This window comes from Sardina pilchardus, chromosome 5, assembly GCF_963854185.1.
Source record: "Sardina pilchardus chromosome 5, fSarPil1.1, whole genome shotgun sequence".
Classification (NCBI taxonomy): domain Eukaryota; kingdom Metazoa; phylum Chordata; class Actinopteri; order Clupeiformes; family Clupeidae; genus Sardina; species Sardina pilchardus.
The window spans coordinates 11,526,726-11,541,543 of NC_084998.1; the positions used below are offsets into that span (position 1 = coordinate 11,526,726).

At 39.0% G+C, this 14,818-nt stretch overlaps 1 protein-coding gene across 3 annotated transcripts in view; it reads right to left on the minus strand.

The window, feature by feature from the left end:
* The window catches only part of ttc3 (tetratricopeptide repeat domain 3), a 28,573-nt gene that overhangs the window by 821 nt on the left and 12,934 nt on the right, over nucleotides 1–14,818 (minus strand). The window contains exons 14-43 of one of the 3 annotated variants that reach the window (XM_062536460.1): nucleotides 14,710–14,803; nucleotides 13,566–13,602; nucleotides 13,186–13,243; nucleotides 12,932–13,022; nucleotides 12,560–12,691; nucleotides 12,358–12,438; nucleotides 11,654–11,763; nucleotides 11,366–11,492; nucleotides 11,119–11,241; nucleotides 10,793–10,894; nucleotides 10,623–10,715; nucleotides 10,461–10,522; nucleotides 9,531–9,979; nucleotides 9,148–9,420; nucleotides 8,172–8,218; nucleotides 7,803–7,862; nucleotides 7,634–7,716; nucleotides 7,378–7,533; nucleotides 6,762–7,272; nucleotides 6,455–6,523; nucleotides 6,210–6,359; nucleotides 5,559–5,698; nucleotides 4,983–5,051; nucleotides 4,673–4,873; nucleotides 4,510–4,594; nucleotides 2,943–3,077; nucleotides 2,151–2,347; nucleotides 1,915–2,044; nucleotides 1,105–1,269; nucleotides 86–244 (exon numbers count right to left, since the gene is read on the minus strand). In XM_062536460.1, the coding sequence (XP_062392444.1) occupies nucleotides 86–244; nucleotides 1,105–1,269; nucleotides 1,915–2,044; nucleotides 2,151–2,347; nucleotides 2,943–3,077; nucleotides 4,510–4,594; nucleotides 4,673–4,873; nucleotides 4,983–5,051; nucleotides 5,559–5,698; nucleotides 6,210–6,359; nucleotides 6,455–6,523; nucleotides 6,762–7,272; nucleotides 7,378–7,533; nucleotides 7,634–7,716; nucleotides 7,803–7,862; nucleotides 8,172–8,218; nucleotides 9,148–9,420; nucleotides 9,531–9,979; nucleotides 10,461–10,522; nucleotides 10,623–10,715; nucleotides 10,793–10,894; nucleotides 11,119–11,241; nucleotides 11,366–11,492; nucleotides 11,654–11,763; nucleotides 12,358–12,438; nucleotides 12,560–12,691; nucleotides 12,932–13,022; nucleotides 13,186–13,243; nucleotides 13,566–13,602; nucleotides 14,710–14,803 (4,189 nt within the window). Of the gene's footprint in view, nucleotides 1–85; nucleotides 245–1,104; nucleotides 1,270–1,914; nucleotides 2,045–2,150; nucleotides 2,348–2,942; nucleotides 3,078–4,509; nucleotides 4,595–4,672; nucleotides 4,874–4,982; nucleotides 5,052–5,558; nucleotides 5,699–6,209; nucleotides 6,360–6,454; nucleotides 6,524–6,596; nucleotides 7,273–7,377; nucleotides 7,534–7,633; nucleotides 7,717–7,802; nucleotides 7,863–8,171; nucleotides 8,219–9,147; nucleotides 9,421–9,530; nucleotides 9,980–10,460; nucleotides 10,523–10,622; nucleotides 10,716–10,792; nucleotides 10,895–11,118; nucleotides 11,242–11,365; nucleotides 11,493–11,653; nucleotides 11,764–12,357; nucleotides 12,439–12,559; nucleotides 12,692–12,931; nucleotides 13,023–13,185; nucleotides 13,244–13,565; nucleotides 13,603–14,709; nucleotides 14,804–14,818 lie in introns of all 3 variants that reach the window. The other 2 variants (XM_062536459.1, XM_062536458.1) reach the window with 2 other exon arrangements.

A 14,818-nucleotide genomic window follows, 5' to 3' on the forward strand; every position in this document is an offset into this window, starting at 1 on the left:
AATCCTCACAAGATGCTTCCAATTTCTTGCCACCATTTCAATTTTCAGAGGACATGAGGGACAAGTATCCTTGTGAAGAACATACCATTCTGCGACTATTTTGCCTTTGCACTGCTTCATGTTTCCAGACAGAAGGTGGAGTTCCAGTTTGCCTCCCAGGTGAATATGGTCTCGATTCCATTTGGCTTCTGTCAGACTGGGCATCGAAAAGGCCTGACTGACTATCGGTGGAATGCATTTGCTCCTAAACAGAAACAATTATCTTAATGTGACAGGGTTTCATAATGCCTTAAAAGCACCTCTGGGCATGAGTATGACATACTCATTCAGTGATACTTGGTCAACTTTATATGCAATTATGTGTACATATGGGACAGAACATTGTGACTACTCTGTCTTATGCAATAACATAACAACATAGTTCGGGACATGTCATTGATGACTACCTCCTGGGAAAATAGTTCGATCAACATCCTCCTCTTCCAATTTGTTCCAATACAATACATATTACACAGTTTCTTTAAGAAACAGTAATCATTGCAATATTATGTTGTTTTGTTACCATTATTGTTAAAACACCTACAGTATACTAAGGATAAATAACTGCCACATAAACCTCAAGTACAATGCATACAACAGTAGAGTTTCCACTGGCAAGCCAAAGCCAAGCGAATAAAGGCGGGCATCTATATTATTATTTGTATTACCCTTAAAAGGAGACCTCCGGATAATTTTAACACGTAGCTCAGTTGATCATGTTCACAGTATACTGTTGGCTAAAGCAGCCAAAGTGCCTACACATACATAAAAGTGCAAAGCCCTTGTCAGGACATTTTGAGTCTGTTAGGAGGCACAAAGGTACAGTTTAGTACATGCCCTAATAGCATTACTGTAGCTTGTAGGCACTTTGGCTACTTTAGCCGCTAGCCGATTAACACGCGCAAGATGACACCAATTTTTTTTCTCACCTTTTGTCCGACCGCCAGTATTTGTGAACATGATCAACTATGTTAAAATTGTCCTGAGTTCTCCTTTAAGGAAGATGATTCAAGTGTTACCATGATGTGCCCATTGCAATTTCAAAATTATGTAAAGTTGTCTTACTGTTCTGGAATTGGAAGGTCTTGAAATAGGTAGATTGTTCTGCAAATAAGATGGAGGCGGCATTCCTGTTGACCTGAGTGGGGAATATGGCCTTGATGCCATGTGGCCCATGTCAGACTGGGCTTCAAGACCACTTGCCTGAGATCTGATGGAGTTTGTTGGCCCCTAAACAGTCATTCACATTTCAGTGATAATGTCACACAATACAGACATAACCATGCAAAGAGACCTGTTCCTGATTACTTCCTTGTGTTCTCCCAACATTACCACCCTTCAAAAGTGCTATTACAACAAGCAGTATTAAAGCCCAGCGCACACCAGGCCGAAGGCTGGATGTCTGATGTCGTCAATCTGGTCAATGTGGCCCAAATCAGTGCAGTGTGTGAAGCACAAGTTGAGACGGAAGGTGATACACTCCCAGTAATTAGTGTTTGGCCTCTGGATGATTGGCTTAATAATGCCCTTTCTCCTTTTTTCCCCCTCTACCTCTTCAACAACCAGGAAACCAGAACCCAAGAAATAGATCACTCATGAAACTGTCTGTGTTAAACAAGACTTCCATGAAAATAGTAGGAAGGTTCTGCCTTGCTAACATTTTGTATATCTGTGCCTTTAGATATCTGCATACCATGTACATGCTAGTTGGAAATGGCCAAAAGTGTTAACAGTGTGTACCAATGAAACGCAAGGCGACTCTACAGCAAGTTGGCATCACAGCTAGTGCTTTAAAAACGGCTTGTGTGTGCTGGGCTTTAACATCATTAACATCACCCTCATCCTAGTCTAGTCTAGTGTAAGTCAATTGTTCACCTTGGTCACATCTTCTGATGATTCCAAAATGTGCTGGGTTACTCTTTGTATTGTCTCCTCATAAGACAGTGACATAGGATGTCCTCCATGTGCAGACATCACTTTGTGAATAAACGTAATGATGGTTTCCCTGAAACAAGAGACATGCTAAATTAGAGAGACACAATAAACTGGAGTATGGGGGTTGCTGGTTAACGCCAAGATAGACTTGACATGGGCCCTTTTTAAGGACTCACCGTTCAAAATGAGGAAACATGGCGATTAAATGGTCAGTCATCTTCTCAAGGACATTTTGTGTCTTTGTTCCATGGGAAGGCATGTCAGGAAACTGGAGAAAGTTCTGATTTGGGAAGCTAGCTGGCATCTGGGCACTCTGGTGTGAGTATATTTGTCTTAATCCAAGATGATGTGGAGATGGCTGTTGGTCCAAAATCTATGCAAAACAGAGAAACAAATGTCAGCTCACTTAAAAGTGTGCATGTTTAACGTAATATCTACAGTGGTCTATTTAAGCCCAAGTTTGTGTAACATATAAACGACAATCCATGTTGCTACAAGCAGCAAAATTTGTCCAGAAATCTTTTAATCATATAAATGATTTGATGTTACGGGTCTCAGCCTCAGCCATCTTGGTCAGTCTTTTATATAACTTTCGAGAGATCAAAACACGCCATACCAAACACAAACATGCTGATTGTTCAACTTTCACCAACTCTGTTTCGCTTAACTCAAACTCGCTTTCACTGCCTCCATTCAACCTCAATAAGAGCGAAGCGAAATTCGCTGCAAAGTAAATCTACCGTTACATATTGTGAGAAAGACCCAAGAGATATCATATCAGCAATGAACAATACTTGGCTTGGAATGGCTTTATGTCCATTGCCTTACTATGGGTATTACAGGCAGAGAAGGGAACAGCCCACTTTGAAAGCCCAGTAAGTCACATACATCTTATTTTAAAGCCAACAAGAAAAAAATGGTTTCCTACGACGTAACTAATTAAAATAATCAATACAATGGACTATTACCATGCACAATGAGTTCGTGTCCGTTGTTCTTACCGGCTCAGGGGGTGTTGGGGGGCACACCGGCACGGAAATCTGGGGTAGTCTGTCCAGCGGTGTCCCATTCTTAAACAGTTCCATCTGCTGCCGGTACCGAGCCTGAATCATGACATGAATATATTTCAATCTTTCTTCTCCACTGTACTGTGCTACCTTGTTGCTGTGACAAACAATTAGCACCAACATTGTTGTGTGGCAATGAAAGTATCATATCTTAACTGTTTTATACAAACATTCCAACATTGTGGTGTTAGGGTGTTGATACTGTACACTGGGCTACCTTTTGAGCAATGTTGCTGGGCAACCACATTACTGGTTCTGTGTGTTTTGATGAAATGATCATGATTATATTTATTCATTCATCCAAAGCTATGTACAAAATGTGGAATGAAATTCAAGTTACAACGCAGAGGAGTTTAGATAACAGTGAATATTACTAAATAAATAATACTACCACAGGTTGAAAGTGCAGAAGTTTCTAGTACTAGTCCAAGTGCATAGTGGTAGGGGATAGTGGTTGAAGAGGGATGTTGAGGGGAGAAGAAAGTTGTGAAAGAGAATCCCGCACACTGTCCATTACGCATGCATACATTTATTTACAACTTTCGGTCATCAAGTTGCCTTGATTATTACGCCAGGTGAGAGTGTAGTTCCATGTCAAATCAGCCTAGAAAAACGCCAGGTTTCATTTTCAATTGGTCTTACTGCACTTTCTAACTTGAGAAGAGACACGTTTTAAATGGGAAAATTACCGGAAATCTTAGTCACTTTTAAACATGATGCTAGCAGGCGAGATGCTACTGGTCTAATCCGTTTCAATGATCTATGTTTTGCTCGAGGGGAGGTGGAAAATTAGCTTATTTCCAAAAATGGCCGAAGATCCCTTTAAACTATGCTGGTCGCTTAACTAAGACGAGTTGATACATACCTCTCACATTTCAATGCGTGCACTCACTGGCTCCGGTGCGCGGCGCTACTTTGATAGCACTTAGTGCAAGAGTGAGGATATTACTGCACCGAGTCTAAGTGCTCCCAATTGTTATTCCGCCACACAATATAGTTATCCCTCTTACCTGCTTAGAAATGCACGTTTTATTTTGTCTCACCATACTTGGTCGTGTGACTACTCGTGTAACTGTATTTTAATAGGGAAAACATGGAGGTGTTTGGTCGCTTCTAACTTCATCTCTGTTTGGAGCCTAATGAATGAACTGGGCCAGCTAAGTTCCATCAAAGTAGTGCCAGGCGCCAGAGCCAGTGAGTGCACGCATTGAAACGTGAGAGATATGCATCAACTCGTCTTAGTTAAGGGAATAACGTAGTTTAATATGAAAAAAACGGTGAAGCGTTCCTTTAATGTGCTATTAAGAAATTGTTTGAAATGTAAATGTTGAATATTGTTGAATCAGAAGTGTATAGAAAAAAAAACTGGCAGTGTATGTATGGCCAAATATATATATATATATATATGACAATATATATTTAAATCAGTGGATTAGTACCAAAAAAGAATTAGACTTCCGAAACCCACCTGAGCTTGGGACATTTTTTGTTCCGCGTCATGGATATAAGCCCTCCACGAATCATTAAGGCCTTCAAGTCCCGAAGAAGGGTATCTTAGGATGAAACACAAGTGCCATGAAATGCATATGCTTACATGGATGTAAATCACCAAGTACTTTCTAGATCCTTACCTAGGGAAGAGTTCAGTGATGCGCTTGATAATGGCTCTACCCCGGACCACACATTTCTTCAGATCTTTGAGGCCTAGTGCTTGGTGGCTCTCAAGCATCAAAATCCCAGCTAGTTGAGACCTTTTAGTTTGTCTTGCAGACAATTGCTTGTATCGGTCAATTTCACCCTTCAAATCTGCTTTTTCAGCAGACAACTGGTTGCTGTGAAATTATTGCACAAAGTTATATAATTCATATGGTTTCAGTAGTCTTCAATTAGTCCAAACTGTTAAATGTACTAATCAAAATTAAAATCAGGGAAAGTACTTGCCTTAGTGTTGTGAAGTAAGTAAGTTTAGTCTCATACTTCTTATTCTCCTCCATGATGTCCTTTGCAACACTAACACAGAAAGAGTTGATTAGTTGCAATGGCAGATTATTATTGCTTGGCTGTAAAACTGTAACTGTTACAGCAGAAACAACGAAACGTGTCATAACGACATGAGGACTACCTCTTTCTCTCAACACCATGTAACTCAAAGTCCTCAAAAAAAACACCTAACCCTCAGTTTAAAGGCCCGTTCACACCAAGAACGATAACTATAAACAAATATCGTTCTCGTTAATATGAATGACAACGTTCACACATAAACTATAACGACATGAAGAACGATATCATTGTTGATCACTTTCAGAGCGATTTTGAGAACGATAAAAAGCCAACAGCCAATCAGAACCCATAATATTCTAGCCATCACATTCATTAACATGAGGAGAGACTTTTCTTATCGTTGGCCAGTGTGGACGCTTTTATCGTTATCGTTATCGTTCTTGGTGTGAACGGCCCTTAACTCAGGGACATGTGACTAAGCGAATAAATAAAGGATAGAAAATATGCCTATAAAACCTCTCATTTGTTGTTGCCGAACTGCTTATGTCTGCTTTCAAAGTTTTTAGTGTTTCCTGGTTTTCCTTTTTCTCTGGCTGATACATTTGCATCTCTTCATCAAACTTTTGTTGCAATAAACAAAGTTCCTTATTGATGCTCTGGAAGATAAAAAAGAAAGAAAAAGACAAACAGGACAAACACAAATGTAAGAAAAAGGAGTATGTACAAATGACAATGACAGAACAAACAATAAAGGCTACACAGGTGGGTCTAAAATTGGAATACCGTGGAAAAGTTCAACTCCACCCCCTAATTTATCTTAAAAAGTATCTTTCACATATTCTAGATTCATTAGATATTCACTAGACATTTTTTTGTAATGGATTTGTTTTACTTATCATTTTTTGAAGAAACTGATTCCCATTTGCCGTGGACTGCTGATTGTGGATTTAATCAATTTTGGACTGCTAAGATCGGTTTTGTTTTTTTGTGTTCGGACTGAAGCGCAGAGGTGTGTGTTACTTTGTTACCTGCACCTCGAAGTGTTAGACATGGCCTGGAAGGCCTTCTTTTTTCTTACTATCCTTCCTTAATATCTTATCAAATGGTCACAGATAAATACAGTATGCACCCATCTGTACATTTACTTGATGAATATTCGCTAATTACCTCTATTTGCTTACAGATGTCATCATAAACATCTCTATGTTGAGCCAAGGCAGTGTTTCTCCTCTGAAGATCAGACTCAAGTTCTTTTTTTAGGCGTGGTATTTCATTTTTACACTCCATGTTGTATTTTTCTTTGTGTGTCATATCACCCTGACACAAATAAAAAGAGACAAGCACTCAAGTTAGTCATAACTCCCAAGATATAACACTCAAATGAAAGGTGGAAGAAAGCACTTTCTACTCACCTTCAGATTTTCAAAGGGGTGATATACTTCAGTATTGACAGCAACATCGTCTCCCATTGAATGAAAAGCCTAAAATTAAAGGACACTTTTAGCAATGGCAATCATTTTGAGGAACCCTTTAAACCAATTCACATCCCCCTACCTGTTTATTGCTAGTTTCCACTCCACGGTGAAAGCTAGTATTTCTTCCATCAACTCTCTCATTATAAGAAGCAACTAGTTCCATTTTCCAATCCTGTACAGCATTTGATGATAAACATGCACCTGTCTGTCTAATAGAGGAGAAAGGAATAGAAGTTCCACATACTTCAAAATGTCTTCGAGGTAGGAGGGTTTCACTAGTAGAGCCAAACGGTGTGTGCGAGAACTTTGATGTTTGAAAACAAGATTTCTGAAGATGCACATGTCGGCATTCATGAGCAGGTCTTTTATATGGCACACAGCTGGAATCTCCGAATGCTCCATTATACAAATCCCCAGAAGCAGCAATATTTCTTGTCCCAGAAATTGTTGGACGAAATTCTTCTGCTAATGGGTTAAGAATGGTTCCATTATCATCCGAAAGATCCTCAAAATGGCAGCAGCATGAGATATCCATTTGTTCCAGAGACATATTCTGAAGCACTCCAGCATGTTTCAATAAGGCAATAACGTCATCCCTCAGAACAAATCGTAAAGACTCCATAAGGAAAGGTTTCAGTCCTCCAGATTCATCAATTTTTTTCAGAGCATCAGGAGGGAAGTTTTCTACCTCTCCCACAAGTAATGGATGGTCAGTTTTCAAAGGTCCATGTTCCTCTAAAACTTGAGCAAAATAACTGAACAAATGGGAAAACAGTGTTGAAATTCTCACTTTCCTTACTCAATAAGTTATTTAAAAAAATTACAATCAATCAATGTAAATACTGTATATTCAGACTTACTCATACAAATGATCTCTTGTTGGATCAGGAGTGTTGTATAGGTGTCTCCTAATATTAAAAGAGTCTCCGGCACCTACACACTCCTCTTCAAATTCTGCGACTTGGTCTCGTAGGTAATCAGGAATGGTGAACGAATCAAGGCTGTCGAGAAGCATGCTGCAGGAAGACAAAAGTGACAGTTATTAGACAGTTATTAGACAGACGGAACAGTTCAACATTACAACACTAGCATTAGCAATTATCATGAGGAACTCACAATGAATCCTCTTCATAGAGATAATCATCCTCTTTTTCCTCTCGTATGGCTCCAGTGCTCATGCCAGACATGACGAGAAAAGACTGCGAAACGAAAGGTGAAATTCAATTCGCTTCAATGCCAAGACAAAGATGTTGGTCAGAACAACATCAACTGCACCATCACTAACCTTTGAGTTGGGCTCTTTGAGTTTTTTCCTTTTGCTCTTGCTCTTCTTATGGTGCAGATTCTGAAAAAGGTGTGTGGTGTACAATTAGTGTGGTCGGACAAAATGTAACTTTGCTGCAATAGGTTAACATACACTACTCACAAAAAGTTAGGGATATCTGTTTTTTTGAGTGAAATTTATGGAAAATGTAAAAAGTAGTATTAGAGCATGAACGTGGGGGCATTTGAAGCATGCAATGGTGATTTCCTCATCTCAAACAATTTATTGAAACAAGGGCCAACTAATTTCACCCCGAAAGCCAAATATCCCTGACTTTTTGTGAGTAGTGTAATAATGGTCAAGATAAAGGTCATTGAATGTCATACTTACAGCTGGGCTTTCATGTTCTGTCTTTTTGATTACCAAATAACTACAATCTGTCAAGTGGAGATACACATATTCATCAGTGGTCATGAACAACACAGCAGTAGTTATATTAAGAATTCAAGTACATAAAGATCAGAAATGTTCATAACACCTAAATGGAACTATACATGAGAACAAACAAACAAACAAGTTAACAAATAAACAAGTAAGGATTTCAGATATTACTGACAAATGTCCAAATAATACCATACTGAACGGTGACACCAAATGTAACATTTAGGGGGAATAAATCAGCAGTGAAATCAACAACATGTTAGATGAAGTCATATTTCAGCACTTCAATTTCATTGGTTAGATTTGGTTTGGAGTAGACTTAATTACTTTTCATCAATTTGGTACTGCATATTAATTGTGCTTTTACCATTTTTTTTTGTATGTCATTCTCTGATGTATTTTTACTGCATTTGTGTATTCACTTACTGCATTGTGTATTCAATTTAACAATTAACTGCTTAAGCAGCATTATATTCATATGTATTACTATTGCTGTTGTCCTTTAGCCTGGCTAACGCCTCCCACTTCTCAAATGAGACGTGGTCTGGCAACCAGACGTTCATTTTCTCGTATTTGAAAAAATGCCCAGATCCGTTCATTGGGCGCCACGGATGTCAATCAAATGCGTCTCTGCATAGCTCATCATGGTCTTGCTTTCTCCCCTGTTCTGTGATTGGCCACCAACATCAGGCGAAAATGGCGGCGTTAGTTTCCAGACTGCCTTAGCAGCGTGAAAGAAATCACCGCGCAAGGCAGTATGGGAAACCCAGGCTAGTTGTCCTTATGAGCATTCCCTAAATTTGCTCATTGAGAAAATAGCCATAGCTCATAATTCTGGATAATGCTGAAGAAAACAAGATCTAATACTTGTCATATTCTAATTCAAGATTTCTGACACAATAATCAAAGGACATAAACCTCTCACCTGTTGCAAAATACTCATCTAAGGCTGTATGGCAGGAGGGGTATTCGTCTCTGTGCTCCTCAAGTGTCCAGATGAACAAACGCATCTCCTGTGGTGAGGCCTGTCTCAGGTACTCCGTAATAGTTAATCCAGCGCTGCTAAACAAATCCGGCATTGTCCCAAACCTTTCAATAAGAGCGTCTTGCAACGGAGGGAATATAAGCAAAAGTCCAAGCTCCAATTCCTCTAGGGGTTCTGCATAACGTTCAATGAATGTCTTGGCCGTTTTTAGACCTGTGGAAAACAAAAGCAATCCTTCTTAACAAAGGCCTTTCAGGAGGAAACACGCTTGATTTGAACCTGACCGCAAAATAAAAATGCATGCGTTGTACCAAATATTTTACCTTTATTGTTCAAATGCTGAGCCCACTCCAGTAGCTTTGGCTTCAGGTTAGCACAGTCACTGAGAACATGGGTAAATATTCTTGCCCACACTCTGCTTTTCCTCTTCAAAAGCAGATCAACCACATCCTTAAGCACTTTTGGCTCCTCCCCATTAAGTCCTGGAAACCAAAGGCCTTTGGCCGAGTCTCTTTCAGCCCATGGCTTCAGAGAGGTCATAAAAGTAGACACACCAAGGGTTCCGTCTCCAAAGCTGTCTCTCATTTCACCAATTTGACGCAAGACATGATCCTCATCAACCCAAGCTTGAACGGGTCCAACGATACCTTTCTGGACACTTCCTCCAATGCTGACATTCTGTTCTGAGAGCAAGTGATCCTGGACTGAAACAGAGGCAATCTGTCTGCTGTGCTTCGGTTTTCGGTCTTCTTTGATTTTTATGACCTTAGGACTAGAAGAAAAATAAAATAATAATAATAATAGGCCCTTCATGACTGCAGACAGATCAGCAATTCCACATAGGACAGTCAAGCAGACATTAAAAGTACAATTAATAAGTCTAAAAAATCTTTGACTCTTAATTCTTTGTGTGCGGAGTTGCTCACTGTAACACATTTTGCTATGGAGAAATGTAAGGTGAGGCGAAATGTCAGATTTGAGCTTTAAAACAATATCACAGGGCAGGACTTGATTACAAACCCATTTACAAATGTACCATGTTTACTATTATGAATTCCCTTCATAGATCCCCATCAATTGTCCTGTTGGTGATCAGTCTTCCCGTATAACATTACTGAAATTACCCTGAGAGCCAAGATTTTGAATATGTGAGGCTCCACAGCCAGACTGTCATCTCTGGTGAACTTTTCTTGACCACAGAAATATGTGATGTGAAGAAACACTTGATGTAATTAAAAGTTCAAGTGGCTCACCGTGTAGATCGCTGCTTTGTTTTTGGTCTCTGCAAGTTTTGTTTTGGGATGGCAGATTCAAACTGCGGGAGATGATTATCACACCGTTAGCCAGATTACATAATAAACAAAATGTAATATATTATCGTAACAGAACCACATGCAAGAGCTCCATGACCTTACCTCGCATTTAGTAACTCCAGAAGACCCGACAATCACTACTTGAGTAATTGTGCCAGAGCAGTCAGGGGTGAAGCAAATGCTTTGTAGGAAATCCTGTAAAATATTCAGGCTAATTTAATGTTTCAAGACAAAAACAAAACAAAAAATAGCACAATAAAAAAAACTGCTACCTTATCGGTTTTGTCAGAGAATGCAGCGGTCTTAAATTTCTTCCAACAGCTGGTATGGAACTCCACAACACATCTCTGACTGCATACGATACGATGAAATCCCTGTGAAAATATAATTGCTTAGAGTAATAAATGAAAAGAGGGCAGCTTATGATTACATACATACTTAGCTGAAGTACTTTTCCTATAAACTAAGTGGAATGTTTTAAAATACGACTTGATCTTTGGATCTCCTTGAAATGAATCAAAATATTGTTTTAAGAATTTTGCTTTGTTAACTGCTCGATCCAATCATCATGACAAATAAGTAAGCAAGAACAAGTTACCTTAAACCCTGGATCCGTGACGTAAATTTCTTTTTTTAAATGGTCCTGCTCGATTTTGTGTCTGCATACTGCATCTGGTAAAGGTGGGAATCTGCACATTTCCATGGACTCCTCAAGGAAATCCTGAAAAAAAGGCACAGTTCAAAGTTGTTGAAGAGCAATATACTGTCCATGATGACAAAGCTGACTTTTACTGTTTTCAAGAAAGATAAAAGAGGCTTCAATCGGAGTCAAACTGAATAACTACCCTCATGTTTTCCATCAGGGCTTCCTGAACAGGAACATTTGTGGTTGGCCAGGTAAGTCTGTCAGGGTTTCTCGTTATCTCAATCACCACCAGTGCTTCAGAAAATTGATGTAGAGCCTCTGAAAACCTAATAAATAAATAAAATCACAGCCAAAATTAATGTTGTACACTTCTCTCTCTAAAAAAACCCCATAAACTACCTGCATTTAATCATGATACATCGATTCTTTGTATTATCTTAACAAGTTGAATCCCAACAAACATAAAAATTATTTAAGGAGCCCCTACCTGTTTTCTTTTAGAAACACTTTTCCCATTCCACAGCTAACCAAGTACTGAAACTTTCCATCACAACTGGACTTCATTTGGATAAACTGCTTTCTGGCTTCAGCTAGCTCCTACAAAAATGATAAATTTCAAGTTAAATGGTGTTTTTTCATTCAGAAATTAAAAATCAACACAACATTTATTGTAAATCATTTAAATAGGCTGAAAAATAACTCATTGTAAAACAAGGATATGGAAAACTGCAAGTAGATAATATTTCACCATCCCGTCCAATGGTTTCAACAGCATTTGAGCATGGTAGTAGTATGGAAAACCTTTATGATCACTTCTTGTATTGAAAGATATGTGCAATGTCCAGTACCATTGTATAGAAGACATTTGACTACAGTCATTTCCTGTGTATTAGCCGCATTGTGTATAAGCTTCAGAACAGTGTTTTATGCAAGTTGAAAGGATCAAAACCATATTAACTGCCCCTGTGTATTAAACTCATAGCATGCAAAATCAATGTATAATCCGCGACTAATAGTTGGGAGATTACGGTTGATATGCTGTTGGCTGGTACATCCTATCTATTTTTTACAGAAAGAAACATCAATATCTGTCTCTACAAACATGAGTTTTCAGTGACTTCATGGACAAAAAAGGATTTATTTCCAGGTGATTCATGCTTTTAATTTGCAAAGGAATATTATATATTCAACCTGTGGCTGTCCAATTTCCAAAAGAGCTGTCCCATATCCATACATCAGGAGGAGTTTGTCAAGCTCAGATACACTCAATTCCTACAAGAAAAACAATACTGTCAAAACAAAAAGCACAAGCCCCCCCCCCCCCTCCCCTCCTTACCAAATAATGTATACAATTTCAGTTTATATAAAGATTTTGGGGATACATTTAGGCTACCTCTGGAAAAGCAGAGTCCAGTATGTCCAGAGCATGGAAGAAGGCCTGTTTTGCATTGAACCAGTGCTTCTCAGTCAGGGCCACATGGGCTTCTTGAACAGCACATGTCAGCTCTTCCTGTAGATCCGCAGTCTGACCAAATCAAGAATTACGGAATAGCATTATAGTATTTCATTAGAACATCATGCCCTCTATACAACTTTCTGTTTAAATTCAACATCATCACCACCTAATCTTTATTGAATAGAATTTATCCTTTTTTGATCCCGTGAGGGAAATTATTGGAGCTTAAGTAATTCATAATAAACCCAGGACACTATACATGCACTCGTGTCATTCTTGGCTCATAATCATTATGTGCAGATACTCTACCTCTTCCTCTTCCTCTGCTGCTGAACATCTGCTCTTCATTGTTTCTCGGTTGTAGGATTCTGCTCCATGAGATTTCCGTTCCTTCATTTCACTAAAAAGTAAGCATGTGGTACATGTAGAGTATGCATGGAACATCACAGTAGTTGGCATATTGTTCGACCAAAATCTCAGTGCAAAATACAAGAAGCTTATTTAAGTTCATCTGTTAACTTCTATAGGTAGAGTGAGGTCGATGTAGAAATGTAGAAAATTACCTTTTCGTTTGTTTGGTGTCTTCGCTAGTTTTACTGTGAATCCCAATGTCAGATTCATCTATCAAATCAACACAACAAAAGCGAAACACAAAGCAAAACATAACACACCCTTTAGTTACTCAAGTTATCAAGTCAAGTATAACCAGTTCAGTAGGTTTTGGATGCTATGCTAGAACCAGACTTACAACAATAAAGAAAAAATTCTACAAGTGCACATATTGCCTCAGAAAAAGTCATGACATTAGGTGGAGAAGAGACTAACCATTCACATAAAATATCCCCCGAGTAACATATCTGATCTTCCAGATTTTTCATTCCCTGTATTACTTGGCTTTAATTAATTCCCATGATGGACTGAAAGGTGGATCAAATCTTACTACCTGGATATCCTTCACTGCTCGTCGGGTCCTCTCCTTCCTATTCAGACACATAAACAAGACGTAGACAAGCGTTAAATAACAAACAACGTGATGAACGATATATATATATATATATATATATATATATAAATATTAGTTACAGTATGTCTAATGTTTATTAAATCAACATGCAATAATTTGGTTTTTTTTATATTCAAATGTATATCTAATATTGCCTCTATTCTTAAATGAATTATTTACATAAACAAAAAAAAATAACACATTTAAACAATAAACAGGTTTATCCTCTGCAATGGGTAATTGTGGCTCTGGTAAAAAGAAGGCTTTGCTGTGAATCTTTACTTTGAGATCGGCTACGGCAGCGGCTCCATTTTATGAAATTGGGCTATTCACCGTCTCCCACAGAGTTAGATAAGTGAGCAAAAACTGTCTAAATCTAATTTACCTCCGCCAAGGAGGTATATGTTTTCATCGGGGACCGGCCGGCGTTTGTCTGTCTGTCTGTTAGCAAGATACCTCAAAAAGTTATGCATGGATTTCGATGAGATTTTCAGGGAAGGTTGGACATGACCCAACGAAGAAACGATTACATTTTGGGATAGATCTGTAATTCCGTCGGGATTCCGTCGCCGTTTACGTATTTAGCTTAGTGGTGCAATGGCATGGTATGGCCACGTGGTGGCGATCTGAATAGTTTAGGTTCAAATGTATGACAACCTAGGAAGAACAAAGCAGGCGGAGGTAGCTGCGCTCTCTGAGTGCTTTTCTAGTTATTTCTTGTGGCCACAGGCGGCCAATCATGAAATTTGCCAGCCATGTCCTCCCGCACAGTCTCTACTCTGGGACAGAGATTTGGCCCCAAGTGTGGCCCAGGGGCTCCATAGTGCCCCCCTGTGTCACGGAGTCAACACATAGTGTCACCCACACACACAAACACAAGAGTTGGTAGGGACATAGACTCCCTCAGACGATCATAAAGGCAGGGAGGGTCATGCATTTGTGATCAACTTTTTAAAGTAATATATTACTTAAGTAATGTAATGCATTACTATATTGAACAATAGGTTTTAAATAACAGTGGCCATGATAGAAGTCGTCCGCAAAAATAATCAAGTTTCATAACTTGTACCCCAGTACATGTTACCTCTTTCTCGTTGGTCAATTCATCACTCGTTTGCTCGACTTCACATCTGGGCTCTGGATCACAACGTCGCTCTGTGTATGTTGCACTGTGAGACCTGTATTTTCAAACA